General features: G+C 49.0%; 1 protein-coding gene across 1 annotated transcript in view; it reads right to left on the minus strand.

Annotated features, from left to right (window-relative positions):
* IGHMBP2 (immunoglobulin mu DNA binding protein 2) overlaps positions 1–14,344 on the minus strand; it is a 35,931-nt gene extending 21,587 nt beyond the window's left edge. The window contains exons 1-7 of the mRNA XM_012452978.3: positions 14,198–14,344; positions 12,366–12,535; positions 8,601–8,793; positions 8,305–8,402; positions 6,689–6,852; positions 3,289–3,489; positions 956–1,103 (exon numbers count right to left, since the gene is read on the minus strand). Of these exons, the coding sequence (XP_012308401.1) occupies positions 956–1,103; positions 3,289–3,489; positions 6,689–6,852; positions 8,305–8,402; positions 8,601–8,793; positions 12,366–12,535; positions 14,198–14,283 (1,060 nt within the window). The 5' untranslated portion in view covers positions 14,284–14,344. The remainder of the gene's footprint in view (positions 1–955; positions 1,104–3,288; positions 3,490–6,688; positions 6,853–8,304; positions 8,403–8,600; positions 8,794–12,365; positions 12,536–14,197) is intronic.
* Between the last annotated feature and the right edge of the window lie 27 nt (positions 14,345–14,371).

Genomic DNA, 14,371 nt, shown 5'->3' on the forward strand with positions numbered 1-14,371 from the left:
CAGAAAAATAGAGAAAAAGCAAAAGCTGGTTCTTTGGGGAGATCAATTGAAACCTCCAGCCAGGCTGGGTGCGGTGGCTCACGCCTGTAATCCCAGCACTTTAGGAGACTAAGGCAGGAGGATCCCTGAAGCCCAGGAGTTGAGACCAGCCTGGGCAACACTGTGAGACCCTGTCACTTTTTTTTTGTTTTATGGGGCTTTAAGGCGGGGTCTCGCTCTGTCACCCAGGCTGGAATGCAATGGCGCGATCTTGGTTTACCGCAACCGCCGCCTCCTGGGTTCAAGCAATTCTCCTGCCTCAGCCTCCTGAGTAGCTGGAATTACAGGCACACACCACAGCTCCTGGCTAATTTTTGTACTTTTAGCAGAGATGGGGTTTTGTCATGTTGGCCAGACTGGCCTCAAACTCCTGACCTCAGGTGATCTGCCCGTGTTGGCCTCCCAAAGTGCTGGGATTACAGGTGTGAGCCACCACATCTGGCAGACCCTGTTTCTTAAAAAAAATATATATATACACACACACAAATTTACATAAAAGGAAAAAAAAATCCATCCAGCCAGAAGATCAGGAAAAAAAAAGAACACACAAACCAGTATCAAGAGGAATACAGATTCCACCATGACCGATTCTGCAGATATTAAAAGAAGAATAAGGGCATGTTAGGAACCACTCCATGCCTCTAAATTCCACAACTTAGATGAAATGGACAAAGAAAGATGTGAGCTCATGGAAGAAAAGACAACCTGAATAGTCCTTTATCTATTGAAGAAGTTGAATTTGTAGTTAAAAATCTCTATATGAAGAAAATTACAGCGGAAGTCTTCACTAGTGAACTCTATCCAACTTTTAAGAAAGAAATACCAATTCTAAACAAACTCTTCCAGAAAACAGAAGCAGGAACAGACCCCAACGCCTTCTTCGAGGCCACAGAGGCAGGATGGAGACGCCCCTCACCCGTGTTTGTTGCAAGGACCACGTTTGCCGAAGTGAGGCTCTCCAGCATAGCTGCTTCTTCCCTCTCCTTCAGTTCTTTTCTTAACAGCTTAATTTCATTGCGAAAATTACTTTTCTCTCTCTTATCCTGGGTCTTTTTGTTTTTCACCTATAAAGAGAAACAAAGAAGATACACTTATTTCAATCCAGCCTCCTACTTCAACTCTATTTATGAAGTGCTTCTATTTATAACATTTGGTCCAGTTCAATAAGCTCCTTAAAAAACACTCAGAAACCTTTCTTAAAGGAGACACAAATATACACACGCAACTAAGCACCTTCCATCCTCACTTGCCTCAAGTCACAGGGACATTTTAAGTCCTGGAAAGAGACCATGCTTTTAACTCTGATGAGACCAGAAATGGGATCAGCCCTGCCCTGCACAGAGGCATTTGATCTTGGGGAAGAAAAAGCACCTGCCCACCTCAGGATTTGGGATGTGGGAGCTTGTGAACTGAGAGACAGAGCTTCACATATTATTCTACATTTTTCAAGAGATTAAAAAAAATTTTCAACCCATAATCAAAACCTCAACTTACTTTAATATCTCAAAAAGATGTAAGCTTTCCTTATTTGTGATTTCTACTTTGGAGGATGGAATTTTAGCAGGGGTGACAGGAGGTGTTTTATTGTGTATAATTTACAAAGAAAGAAAATCCCCAAAAGCACCAATTTCAACAGGAAATGAGATGACTCACATTTGTGGTGAGCAAACAGCACGCATATTCCCACACCACTTTAACCTGCGTGGCAGGCATCTTTCCTTCTTCCACCTCCCAGCAGGCAACCCGTCCCCACACTGCCACCCAGGCAGCCCCTGCGCCATGGGCCCACGGCAAAGACTGGCTCCCCGCACCCTCCCTGCTGCCGTCACTCCTCTGAGGCTAGGACACGGAGGAGTGCAGGTGCCAATGGTGACCACACAGGACAGGATGTGAGCACGGACACTAGAGCAAAGTGGCACAGGAAAACCAAAGAGCTGTAAAGTGTCAGCTGGGAGGAAAAGGCCCTCTCAAATGGAATGAAGCCATCACCACCCTACTTCCTAGGCGACTGGCATCCTCTTTCACAAGAAGGTAAAATAAAAGAAAGCACTAGGAGGACACCTGTTTTTTGAATGTTTGTCTTCAGGCTGCTTTTCTCCCATTGCCACCATTAGCAACACAACAGGACCAGACAGAGAGACACCCAGGAAATGTTCTGTTTTCTGAGACAGAGTCTTGCTTTGTTGCCTATAGAGTGCAGTGGAGCAATCTTGGTTCACTACAATCTCCACCTCCTGGGTTCAAGTGATTTTCCTGCCTCAGCCTCCCGGTAGCTGGGATTATAAGCACCTGCCACCATGACTGCTAATTTTTGTATTTTTAGTAGAAACAGGTTCGACCATTTGGGCCAGGCTGGTCTCGAACTCCTGACCTCAACTGATCGGCCCACCTCAGCCTCCCCAAGTGCTGGGATTGCAGGCATGAACCACCGCACCTGGCCAGAAAATGTTTTCTTTACAATTTCTCACCTACTTACCAAGCACTTTGAAAACAGCTGAGTCTCTGTTAAATGCTAGGTATAGCTCTCTATCAAAAATGGGCAGCCCTGGTCAGGCTCACACCTGTAATCCCAGCACTCTGGGAGGCCGAGGTGGGTGGATCACTTGAGGTCAGGAGTCCGAAACCAGCCTGACCAACATTGCGAAACCTAATCTCTACTAAAAATAAAAAAAAACAGCTGGGTGTGGTGGTGCATGCCTGTAGTTGCAGCTACTTGGGAGGGTGAGGCACGAAAATCACTTGAACCCGGGAGGCGGAGGCTGCAGTGAGCCAAGATAGCACCACTGCACTCCAGCCCGGGTGACAAAGCAAGACTCCATCTCAAAAAGAAAAAGGTTGGGAGGCCGAGGCGGATGGATCACAAGGTCAAGAGATCGAGACCATCCTGGTCAACATGGTGAAACCCGTCTCTACTAATACAAAAAATTAGCTGGGCATGGTGGCGCATGCCTGTAATCCCAGCTACCCAGGAGGCTGAGGCAGGAGAATTGCCTGAACCCAGGAGGCGGAGGTTGCGGTGAGCCGAGATCGCACCATTGCACTCCAGCCTGGGTAACAAGAGCGAAACTCTGTCTCAAAAAAAAAAAAAAAAAAAAGGGGGTTGGGGAGGGCAGCCCAATTTTTTAAATTATTAAAGGAATCGACGGAAGAGAAGAGCAAGAGGAATGCAGACAGATAAAATATTCGCTCCTTAAAAAGACTGCAGATCAGAAACCCACACCCCACGTGGACACTAACCACGACACTTACAAAGACCTGGTCGATGTCCTTCCTGATATCGGCAACAATCTGGGCACTGTCGTTCCGTGCTAAAACCGCATCCAGGGAGTGCTGCTGAATGGACTCCAGGAGGCGGGCGGGGTGCCCCAGGCGCAGAATCCGCTGCTTACACAGAGCCAGGCGCTCCACCAGGTTGTCCACTGCGATGTTGGAGGGGGCGCAGCACAGAACCTGGGAACCGCAAGTTTAGATTTGGTCATTTACTTTGTAATCAGACCACTGAAGAGGACACTAAAACAATAAAAAGCCTTAAAGGCAGAGAGAAGGGCAGGGCAGGTACACGCGCCCAGTGAGTAGGCAGCTTCTGCATGGGTGAGGGAAGCCGGAGGGACACTGCAAACAGATTCGATGAATGGATCACCAATGTATGTCACCACAGCACCAAAACATGTGAACTAACTTGTAGCTGGAAGGAAAAAGACTGACAAGATTGAAGTGTACCCTGAAATAATCAGGGGTGAGGCATCCATCATACTACCCATCAAATCATCTTACCATCTGACAAATTTGTATTTGTTTTATGTGAGTTCCTTTCTCAGAAAAGGACCTTCAGGTCTCTCAAAAAAGTATCAAAGATCTAAAACTCATCAGACCACTGTACCAGGGGCCTCTTTGCCGCGCCCCCACCCCAGTTCCTGTTTTCTTATACATTGTTGCATTTCCTCCCTGCTATGTAAACCTAGTTTCAGTAAGTTAGGGAAATGGATTTGAGGATGTGTTCCCATCTCCTCTGCTGCAGCATCTGATGACAGCTTCTTCCTGGGCAATACTCGTCCTCAGTGATTGGCTTTCTGTGTGGCAAACGGCAAGATCTAGACCACGCCCCTGGTGTGTCATCACTTCCTGGGCCCAAGCTATCTTCCTTACTCAGCCTCCCAAGTAGCTGGGGCTGCAGGCATGCATCACCACACCCAGCTGATTTTTTCTATTTTTGTAAAGCCTGGGTCTTGCTATGTTGCCCAAGCTGATCTCAAACTCCTGGGCAGGCAGACACACTGGCAGCCAGATCCTCCCACCTCAGGCTCCCAAAGTGCTAGGATAACAGACATAAGTCACTGCACCCAGTCACAGCTCCACTATTAAAAATGAGACATTGCATCTTCTCTGGGCAGAAAGAAAAAAAAAGTGAGACACTGGCCAGGTGCGGTGGCTCATGCCTATAATCCTAGCACTCTGGGAGGCCAAGGTGCGAGGATTGCTTGGGGTCAGAAGATCGAGACCACCCTCAACAACATAGTGAGATCCCATCTCTGGGGGGGAAAAAAAAAAAAGTAGGTGGCAACCAGCAGAGGAGGCAGAGAAGAAAGTCTTTACAGGCCCTTAACCTCAAAACAAACAGCAGCTCAGGAAGGAGGCTCGGCCACCCACTCTCCACACCTGGCATCGCCGCCAACCCCACTGCCATGTCCCAAGGCACATCTCCACAAAAGAGCGCACACAGGTGTATCTTGGCACATTTTTGGTGAATAGTAGGCACCCAACTAAAGCCACCAATCTGCTTCCTGCCAGTAAGTCATCTTTCTTTTTTTTTTTTTTGAGACAGAGTTTCGCTCTTGTTACCCAGGCTGGAGTGCAATGGCGTGATCTCGGCTCACTGCAACCTCCGCCTCCTGGGTTCAGGCAATTCTCCTGCCTCAGCCTCCAGAGTAGCTGGGACTACAGGCACGTGCCAGCATGCCCAGCTAATTTTTGTATTTTTAGTAGAGACGGGGTTTCACCATGTTGACCAGGATGGTCTCGATCTCTTGACCTCGTGATCCACCCGTCTCGGCCTCCCAAAGTGCTGGGATTATAGGTGTGAGCCACCGTGCCCAGCCTAAGTCATCTTTCTTACCAGTCTTCAAACATGTGCAAAGACACTCACAGGAAAACCCTGCAGCTCTGCCTGAGTTCCAGTTCCATTTCTGGCTCTACCATTCTGAGTGCTAGGCACTTGACCCTGTTTCTCAGTTTTCTCGTCTATTTTTTTTTTTTTTTTTTTTGTGAGATGGAGTCTTGCTCTTGTTGCCCAGGCTGGAGTGCAATGGCGTGATCTACTTACTGCAACCTCCACCTCCTGGGTTCAAGAGATTCTCCTGCCTCAGCCTCCTATGTAGCTGAGATTACAGGTGCCCGCCACCATGCCTGGCTAATTTTTGTATTTTTAGTAGAGGTGGCATTTCACCATGTTGGCCAGGCTGGTCTCGAACTCCTGACCTCAGGTGATCCACCCGCCTCGGCCTCCCAAAGTGCCAAAATCACAGGTATGAGCCACCACATCCTGCTTCCTCATCTATAAACTGGGGCCACTAACCACTTGCCTTGGCACAGGGTTTCTGTGAGGATTAAATGGGTGTTCAGAAGGATGCCTGGTGGTAGGCAGCACCCAGTAAATGTCACCCTACAAAACTTGCCATTATTCCAATTCTCATCATTATCCAACATTTTTATAAACCAGAAAGGCTTTTCAAAAAGCTCTCCATGTGCTAAGACCCATAATGACTCAAGGTGATGCAGATGATGATAAAAGATCCTTTTTCAACCATTAAAAATGTAACTGGGGCAGGCGCGGTGGCTCATGCATGTAATCAAAGCACTTTGGAAGGCTGAGGTGGGCAGATCACCTAAGGTCAGGAGTTCGAGACCAGCCTGGCCAACATGGTGAAATGCCACCTCTACTAAAAATACAAAAATTAGCCAGGCATGGTGGCGGGCACCTGTAATCCCAGCTACTTGGGAGGCTCAGGTAGGAGAACTGAACTTGAACCAGGAGGCAGAGGTTGCAGTGAGCCAAGATCCCACCACTGCACTCCACATTGCAGCCTGAGTGACAGAGTGAGACTCCGTCTCAAAATATAAAAATTAAATTAAAATGTAAGTGAATAATAATGTACAATCTTATATTCCACATCTCAGAAAATCAGTCAGCCGTCCACTGGACATGTACATCATAGCCGTTAAGCAGACTATCTGATGAGCCGTAATAATACCGTGTCCTTCAACCAGACGCTGAGCTCCCAACGGGCACAAACCAGGCCCGGGCCAACTCCAGGCCCCTACATGGGCCTGCACAGGGGGGAATGTGAGCACAGCCAGCATGGTGAGCAAAGGAAGACTGGGCCAGGGCCTGGCCCACACTAAGGCTGCCACGCCACAGAGGGCTCCAGGAGCCTTTTTCAACAATGCAGGCTGCGGTTCCTGCGCATGTTCCCCAAGACTCATGGGGCTGCCGGAAATCAAACAAGGCCAGTCCAATGCTCAATGAGTAAATGCTGAGCAATGCTCCTGACTCATGCCCCCAGAACTGAGGCTGAACCTGGCTGAGCACCTGCTGAACATGACAGACCAGGAGCTGACGGGCTCTGCCAGGGAAGTAGCGTGCACTGCCCACCTTTAAGCCTTGTTTCACAGCTTGAAGAATTATCTCAACCACAGTCGTGGTTTTCCCAGTGCCAGGAGGTCCATGGATGATGGCAAGTTCTTTCTGCGACAGCGCAAATGAAACCGCTTCTTTCTGGGAGGCGTCCAGGCAGGTGTTGAAGAACGTCAGCGGGTCTGTGGAAGCAGCAGCAGAGCAAGACTCTGGCACTCTGCCGGTCCTCACAGAGCATGCGCCCACGGGGATAAGTGAGGCCTGTCAGGAGAACACGCTGGACCTCCCCAGGAGTAATCAATCAACACAAAAGTCAGTCTGCTTTATTTTCAAAAGGCTTCTCTTTGAACAGGAATCAGCAAAGTGTGGGCCACATCCAGTGTGCTGCCTGTTCTGGTCAGTTTCACTGGAGCACAGCCACGCCTGTTCATTTATATACCATCTACAGCTGCTTGCTGCTATGACATGGGCCATAAAGTCTAAACATTCACAGTCCACCCCTTTACGGGAAAAGTTTGCCAATCCCTGCTCTGGAGTAACAGGAATGAAGGAAATGATTCCTGGAGCGTATTTGTTCCTACCATATTGTCCATCTTTTAAGTACCCATAAAATGATAAAGACAAATGATAAAAAAAAATGACTAACAAACTCTAGGATCATGTTTCTGTTCTGAATCTTCCATGACCAAGATTAAAGACCTGCTTCTTCTGCTGTACTCTTAAGAGCAGGTGCCGTTGGGCTCTGCCCTGCAACCACGGCATTCGCTCCATGGTGCCCACCACACAGAGACGCCTGTTGGAGGAGGAGCAGCTCATAAGCAAAGGGTGCTTGCTGACCCTGACTGGTGAGACTGAAGCCAACATGGAAGACAGGCAGGTGTGGAGCTAGTAACAGGCCACTGAATCCCACGTTCCCATGCTATAACCAAGCCATTCCAGGGTCCCTAACAACAAAAAAAGAATTGAGATTTTTTTCAACCTAAAATTGCTATCGAGCATAAAAAATGATCTGCTCTCCTCTATTTTCACAAAGTACTAAGCTAAAAGAAATATCTTTACATTTCAAAATAAAAGATTTATGTATATTAAAAGAACATCATTTTAAAACTCAATGGAGGCCAAGCGTGGTAGCTCACACCTATAATCCCAACACTTTGGGAGGCCAAGGTGAGATCACTTGAGGTCAGGAGTTCGAGATCAGCCTGGCCAATGAGGCAAAACCCTGTCTCCACTAAAAATACAAAAGTTAGCCAGGCATGGTGGTGTGTGCCTGTAATCTCAGCTATCTGGGAGGCTAAGGCATGAGAATCACTTGAGCCTGGGAGGTGGAGGTTGTACTGAGCAAAGATCGCACCACTGCACTCCAGTCTGGGTGACAGAGCAAGACTCCATCCTCTGCCCAGAAAAGAATTTAAAATAAAAACCTCAATGGAATGAGCTACTTCATTAGGACTGAGAACAAGGAGGACAGTCTAGTGCATGCAAGCCATTCAGAGACATTTCTCCAAAGATGTTCAGGTAGACTGCTTTCAGTCACACTTTCTCAAACTCTTACTCAAACGGCCCACGGTCACATTGTTCTCGATACTTTCAGCAGCGATTTCAACCAAAAAAGAACACTCAAAAGTTCTTACGTATTTCACTGGCAGGACTGGGAGCAGATCTGCCAAAGAGCACTTCTATGAGTGAGGAGGCTGGGCCAGAATGATACTTCTTTAATGCAATCAGAGCTCTGCCAAGGGAGAAAACTACAATTAGAAACTCAGCAAACACCAGCAGTTCAGTGCCCGAGCCTCGGCCCCAATGCTGCCACCAACTCACTGGAGAGCCACACAATGACCTGCTCTCTTTCGTGAGGCAGGCGTGGGAGGAATGGGCTAGCTATGTTTAAGGAAGATGATGCTTACTATTTCCAGCCACATCCACTTACTTTTTCAGTCGCTTGTAAGTGACATCATTGGCAAGTTTTAACAGTCTATAGGAATTCTCTCGGTCCAAGCTCAACTGGAAATCGTGGGACTCATCAAAGGCCACCGTGACCGACTTCTGGGTGACTCGGGTCAGGATCCCGGTGGCCAGCTGACTGCCCTCATTAGCAGCATCATACAGGCCCACTATATCACCTGCAAAAAGTGAAAACTCAGTTACACAAGACACTGGGGAAAGGTTCAATATTGTTTTATATAATAAAATCCAGTATACTTCAAAGAGTTTATCTTTGTTATTTCTTTAGTAAATGCAATCAGTAACAGTAAAAAAAAAAAAAAAAGTTTAACACCTAAGTCATATAAGAAAATCGACTTGAGATCAATGAACTATTCAAAGCAAGCATGAGACTCAGTAAAATATCGAAAGTGCCGACTCTGTACCAAGCACTGTTTTGGCTCTAGTCAGCCCTTCAAGTAAGGATAGTCCCTGCCCTCACGTCAGGGAGGAGAGAAACGACAAACACAAGCATCTCCATCAGCGCTAAGTGCTCTAGGAAAAATAAAGCACAGGAAGGGGATGGGGGGATGAGGACACTGTTCCAGTTACAGTGTGCAGGAAGGGCCCCATGGGGAATAGGGAGGACGTGGAAAGAAGCAAGCGCCACAGCACATCTGGAAAAGAACACTCCATGCAGAAACACCCACACAGCACAGCCCTTTCTACTGCCTGGGACAACTGTCTTGTGTCTCCCACCTGTCAGGTGAGTCCAAGGGGTTCCCCCCAGTCCAGGCTTAAGCCATTCAGTGCTTCACATGCCCCTGGCCACCGTGATTGCTTCAGGGATGGGCATGAGACCAAGTCAAAGGCCTGAGATGCGTGAAGACTTGTGCTTGGGCATCTGGATAGAGACACTCCCTCTCTCCAGCTAGACGGGAAACCTGAGAGGATTAGGGGCTAGAACTGCTACCATGTGGCACCTGAGATGAAGATCCACCCCAGTCAGGCACAAAGGCTCACACCTGTAATCCCAGCTATTCAGGACGCTGAGGCAGGAGGATCACTTGTGCCCAGGAGTTCGAGGCTGCAGTGAGCCATGATTGTGTCACTGCAGTGCAGCCTGAGCAGCAGTGAAAGACTTAAACTCTAAGACGGATAAAAAAAAAAACCACCTCAGAAGAGGGCAGAGCCAAGAAATGGAGAGAAACTTAAGTCCTGGCATGCTCCTCTGGGTCCTGAAGCCAGCCTTCCAGTCACAACAACTGACATGGTCCCTCTTGCTTAAGCCAGTGGAGTGCAGGGGGGAATCCAAAAAAAAAAAAAAAAAGCCAGTCTGACTCAGGTTTTCGTCACTCAGAACACAGGCAGTTAGGACTGACACAACCCACTGTGAGATAAAAGCGCAGGTAACCCAGACCTGTTTACACTCCATTTACTCCCCATGTCTGAAATCTTCTAGACACCGAGTTTCATCTGCACCTTGAATCACGTTTCCTAACTTTATGAAGACAAAGCATAGGTGGCAACAAGCTCGTGGGGCAGAGCGTTGGCTCCGTGCACGGGACTGCCACGGGGCTAGAGCATCCCATCCCTCTGCAGCCTTTCCACGAGCTGCCTTGTGTAGAAGCCCACATTTCCAGATGTGTATCTCTGAGCTACTGAGACTTAAGACTGCTCCTCAGAAAAGGAACAGATAACCACTCTACCTGAATCTGATCAACAGCTATATCAACAACCAAAATGTCAGCTTGCTACTTTTCTGCATCAATGCCACTTCTTCTGACTTCCTGTTTATCAGCTATTATTAATCTCTTAGGTCATGCACTCCACAACACTTACTGAATATATATACACACTCTTGTTTTTTGTGACAGAGTCTCGCTCAGTCACCAGGCTAGAGTGCAGTGGTGTGATCTCAGCCCACTGCAACCTCCACCTCCTGGGTGTTAGCGATTCTCCTGCCTCAGCCGCCCAAGCAGCTGGGACCACAGGCGCCTGCCACTATGCCTGGCTAATTTTTGTATTTTTAGTAGAGGTGGGGTTTTACCATGTTTGCCAGGATGGTCTCGATATCTTGAACTCATGATCCACCCACCTCGGCCTTCCGAAGTGCTGGGATCACAGGTGTGAGCCACTGCGCTCGGCCATAAATACACATTTTGACCTTTGCATTTCAGTTTTCAACCCGCCTGCACACGCTTTCCATCCTGGTGGCAAAGCCACGAGGTACTGCTGTTCCCAGCCTTCAGAGGGTGAGTAACTGACTCTAGACCACATAAGAAGCAAGTGTAAGATCTCAAACTCCGCTCAGGTCGGGCTCCAATCTGCAGGTTCCCCTCCCGGCCTCTCCTCTCTCAACACCCTCATCTCATCTTCTCCAAATCCAGCCAGTATTCCTAATTGCTGGGCAAAAGTCTATGAAATCAAAATAAGAAATTCAAAACTCCATGACCACCAAAACGAGGCAGAGACACTTTTATAGTAAAAAGGACAGCCCTGGCAATGCTGCTTCCTCCAGGCTTCCGGGGCGGTGGCCGTCTAACATAAGCGTCCCAGGCGTGTGGTTAAGAAGCTTCTCCTAACCGCCCCTCCTTTCCAACCAGGCTGGCACAAGCTTAGCCAAAAAATGCTTGGCACAAGAAAGGGTTGGGAATACAGAAGGATACAGACTGCATGTTCAACAACTGGGACCAAGGCCATCTGTTACACAGAAACGTTAACGAGAGTCACATGCAGTTTTTGTTTTGTTTTTTTGTTTGTTTTGAGACAGGATCTCACTTTGCCCCCAGGCTGGAGTGCAGTGGCATGATCTCGGCTCACTGCAGCCTCAGCTTCCCAGGTTCAAGTCATCCTCCTGCCTCAGCCCCTCAAGTAGCAGGGACTACAGGCACACACCACCACATCTGGCCAATTTTTCTATTTTTTGTAGAGATGGGGTTTTGCCATGTTGCCCAGGCTGCTCTTGAACTCCTGAGCTCAAGCGATCCACCCACCTCGGCCTCCCAAAATGCTAGGATTACAGGCACCTAGTCATGTGTAGTTTTAAGTTTTCTAGTAGCTATATTAAAAAAATTAAAAGAAGTCAGGCGCGGTGGCTCACGCCTATAATCCCAGGACTCTGGGAGGCTGAGGTGGGTGGATCACCTGAGGTCAGGAGTTCAAGACCATCCTGGCCAATATGGTGAAACCTCGTCTCTACTAAAAATACAAAAAAAAAAAAAAGTAGCTGGGCGTTGTGGCACACGCCTGTAGTCCCAGCTACTCAAGAGGCTGAGGCAGGAGAATCGCTTGAACCCAGGAGGCAGAGGTTGCAGTGAGCCAAGATCATGCCACTGCACTCCAGCCTGGTTACAGAGTGAGACTCCGGCTCAGAAAAAAAAAAAAAATTAAAAGAAATGGGTAAATTATTTTAATATAACATATTTAACCCAATATATGAAAACTATTTCAACATATCATCGGTATTCCAAAAAAATCACTCGAGATATTCCCAACTGTTCTCAACATAATCTTCCAAATCTGTTGTGTAATCTTTATCTGCGTCAATCACAAGCCATACTTCAACCGCTTGATGACCACGCATGGCTAATGGCTACTATTTTGGACAATGCTAATCTAGACAACCAAAACCCACATCAATTGTTGGACTTCTGATTAAGAGTTCTTCACCGCAATGCTTTATTCTCCAACTGGTCATTGTAATCCAGTCTCTATGAGGGTACAAGGCAGTCTGAATGCCAGTCAATTTCAGCATCTAATACGCACACACCGGAAGTGAAGCTGTTACTGGGAAGCGCTGCCGCAGAACCGTATCGCCTGGGCTCCAAGGTCACCAGCAGCCGTCCGTACAGCCCCGTGCGCTGGCTGGATACCTGCAGCTTCAGCAAACACACGCCTCGGCTCTGGAGCTCTTTCAGAGAGATGTTCTCCTGCCAGGACCTGGAAGACACCTGATATTGATGCTTCAGGATTTTTACCAGTTTCTACTTCCACCCATGCAGGAAAAGTAAAAGGGAAAGAAACACAGATAAAGATGCCCATTTACTCATGGGCACTAAATACATCTCCATGGAACTCTGAATCTGCTCCACTCCCAAACCCGCTCCTTCTACATCTCCCTAGGGCAGTTAATGCCACAACCCTTCTCCCAGTTACCTGAGACAGACGCTACCTGCTCTACTCCCATCTGTCACTCAGTCCTCTCAGGCTCCCCCTATTTCTACCTGGACTTCTCTGCCTCTTATCCTGGCTGCCACAGCCCTGGTTCAAATCCACATCACTGCTCACCTGGGCTAAAAAGAGCCTCTCAACTACCTTATTTCTGGCCTCTCCTAGTCCAATCAAATACAGGAGACCCAGACACCCTCCTAATAATGCAAATCTATTCGCCTCCCTCTCCTGCTTAACCCTGATGATGGCCAATCTTGCACACACAGAACAGAAGGCTGGCTCCTTAGCCAGGCCCTTTCCGGTTCGCCCTGCCAGTCTGCTCAGCATTCTCAGGAAGAGCCACTGCCATGAGGGCTGACTCTGTCCTTGGCACGGTTCTGAGCACCTGACTGACGGGACCGTTTCCTTCAGAGCAAACCTGTCAGGTAGGAATCATCCCACTTTCACAGATGAAGTTAAGTAAGGCTCCGAGACAGAACCTGCGAAGTCACACAGCCATATAAGGAGCTGGGATTCTGATAAAGTCAAGTAACTGCAAAAGCTCTCAATCGCCATGATCAAAAGCCTCTTGGGCAAATTCTGCCCACCTATGGCTGCCTGCAAACTCTGGAAGCAGACTGCCTGATGGCAAATCGGGCTATAGCGTATCACCCTGGGCAAGTTACTTACCCCTCTGTCTCCATCTCCTTAGACAGAAAATGACAGTAATAGAAACCTACCTTGTAGGGTTGGCAGAAGTGTATAGGAATTAATGCATGGAAAGTATACGTGTGTTAGCTCTGATCGTTTTGGACAAATAAATAATCCCATTCGGAAGCAAGGCCAGCTCTCACGTGGCTCCCCAAACCATCCCGCATCCACCGGCTTAACTCCAATTTTCCTTCAGGCACCACCTCCTCCTTGAAGCCACCTTGACCCTCCCCGGGGAAGGGCGTTCCTCCCCCAGGCTCGTTCCCCCAAACAAGCGCGCAGCCGGCCCTGGAGGCGCTGGAGAGGAAGGGACTCTGCTCAGGCCCAGCCCGCAGCTGGCTGGATCCGAGGCAGCCACTGCACCTGACTCACGCTGCCGGGGCCTGGCACGGAACGGGCGCAAACCATGTTTACTGGATGAATAAGGGAAAGGGCTGCTAACCCGCTGAGGGCGGAACTGGGGTCGGGTCGAGGCCGGAGCCCAGAGTGTAAGCGTTGGGGGGTCTCGGGTCGAGAAATAAAAGGGCTTCTTAAGGTTCCCAAAACGGAACGCGCTGCCTGGGAGGTGACGAGACTGACAATTCGGGAGGTGGCCAAGCAGGGGACGGACGGTCCCTGGCCCGGACTCGGGGGTCGGAGACGAAATTCCCGCCCCAGGCTGTGAGGCCGAGCCCCTCGGAGACTCTGCCCGGGACACCGGGGGACCGACCGCGAGGGAGCGGCGCCGGCAGTCGCCTGTACCTTCGCTCCTCCACCTCCGCGTCTCTCTCGAGCTCCAGCAGCTCCAGCTGCTTGGTCACGAAGCTTTCCACAGACGCCGAGGCCATCGCCGCCGGCTTAGGCCCAGAGCGGCAGTGTCCCGCTTCCGCGCCGGGACGGTGTTACAGCCGGACCCGCGTTCCCCACCGGGCCCGT

This window comes from Aotus nancymaae, unplaced genomic scaffold (genome assembly GCF_030222135.1).
Source record: "Aotus nancymaae isolate 86718 unplaced genomic scaffold, 86718_ANA_hifiasm-v0.15.2.pri h1tg000059l, whole genome shotgun sequence".
NCBI classification, from domain to species: Eukaryota; Metazoa; Chordata; class Mammalia; order Primates; family Aotidae; genus Aotus; species Aotus nancymaae.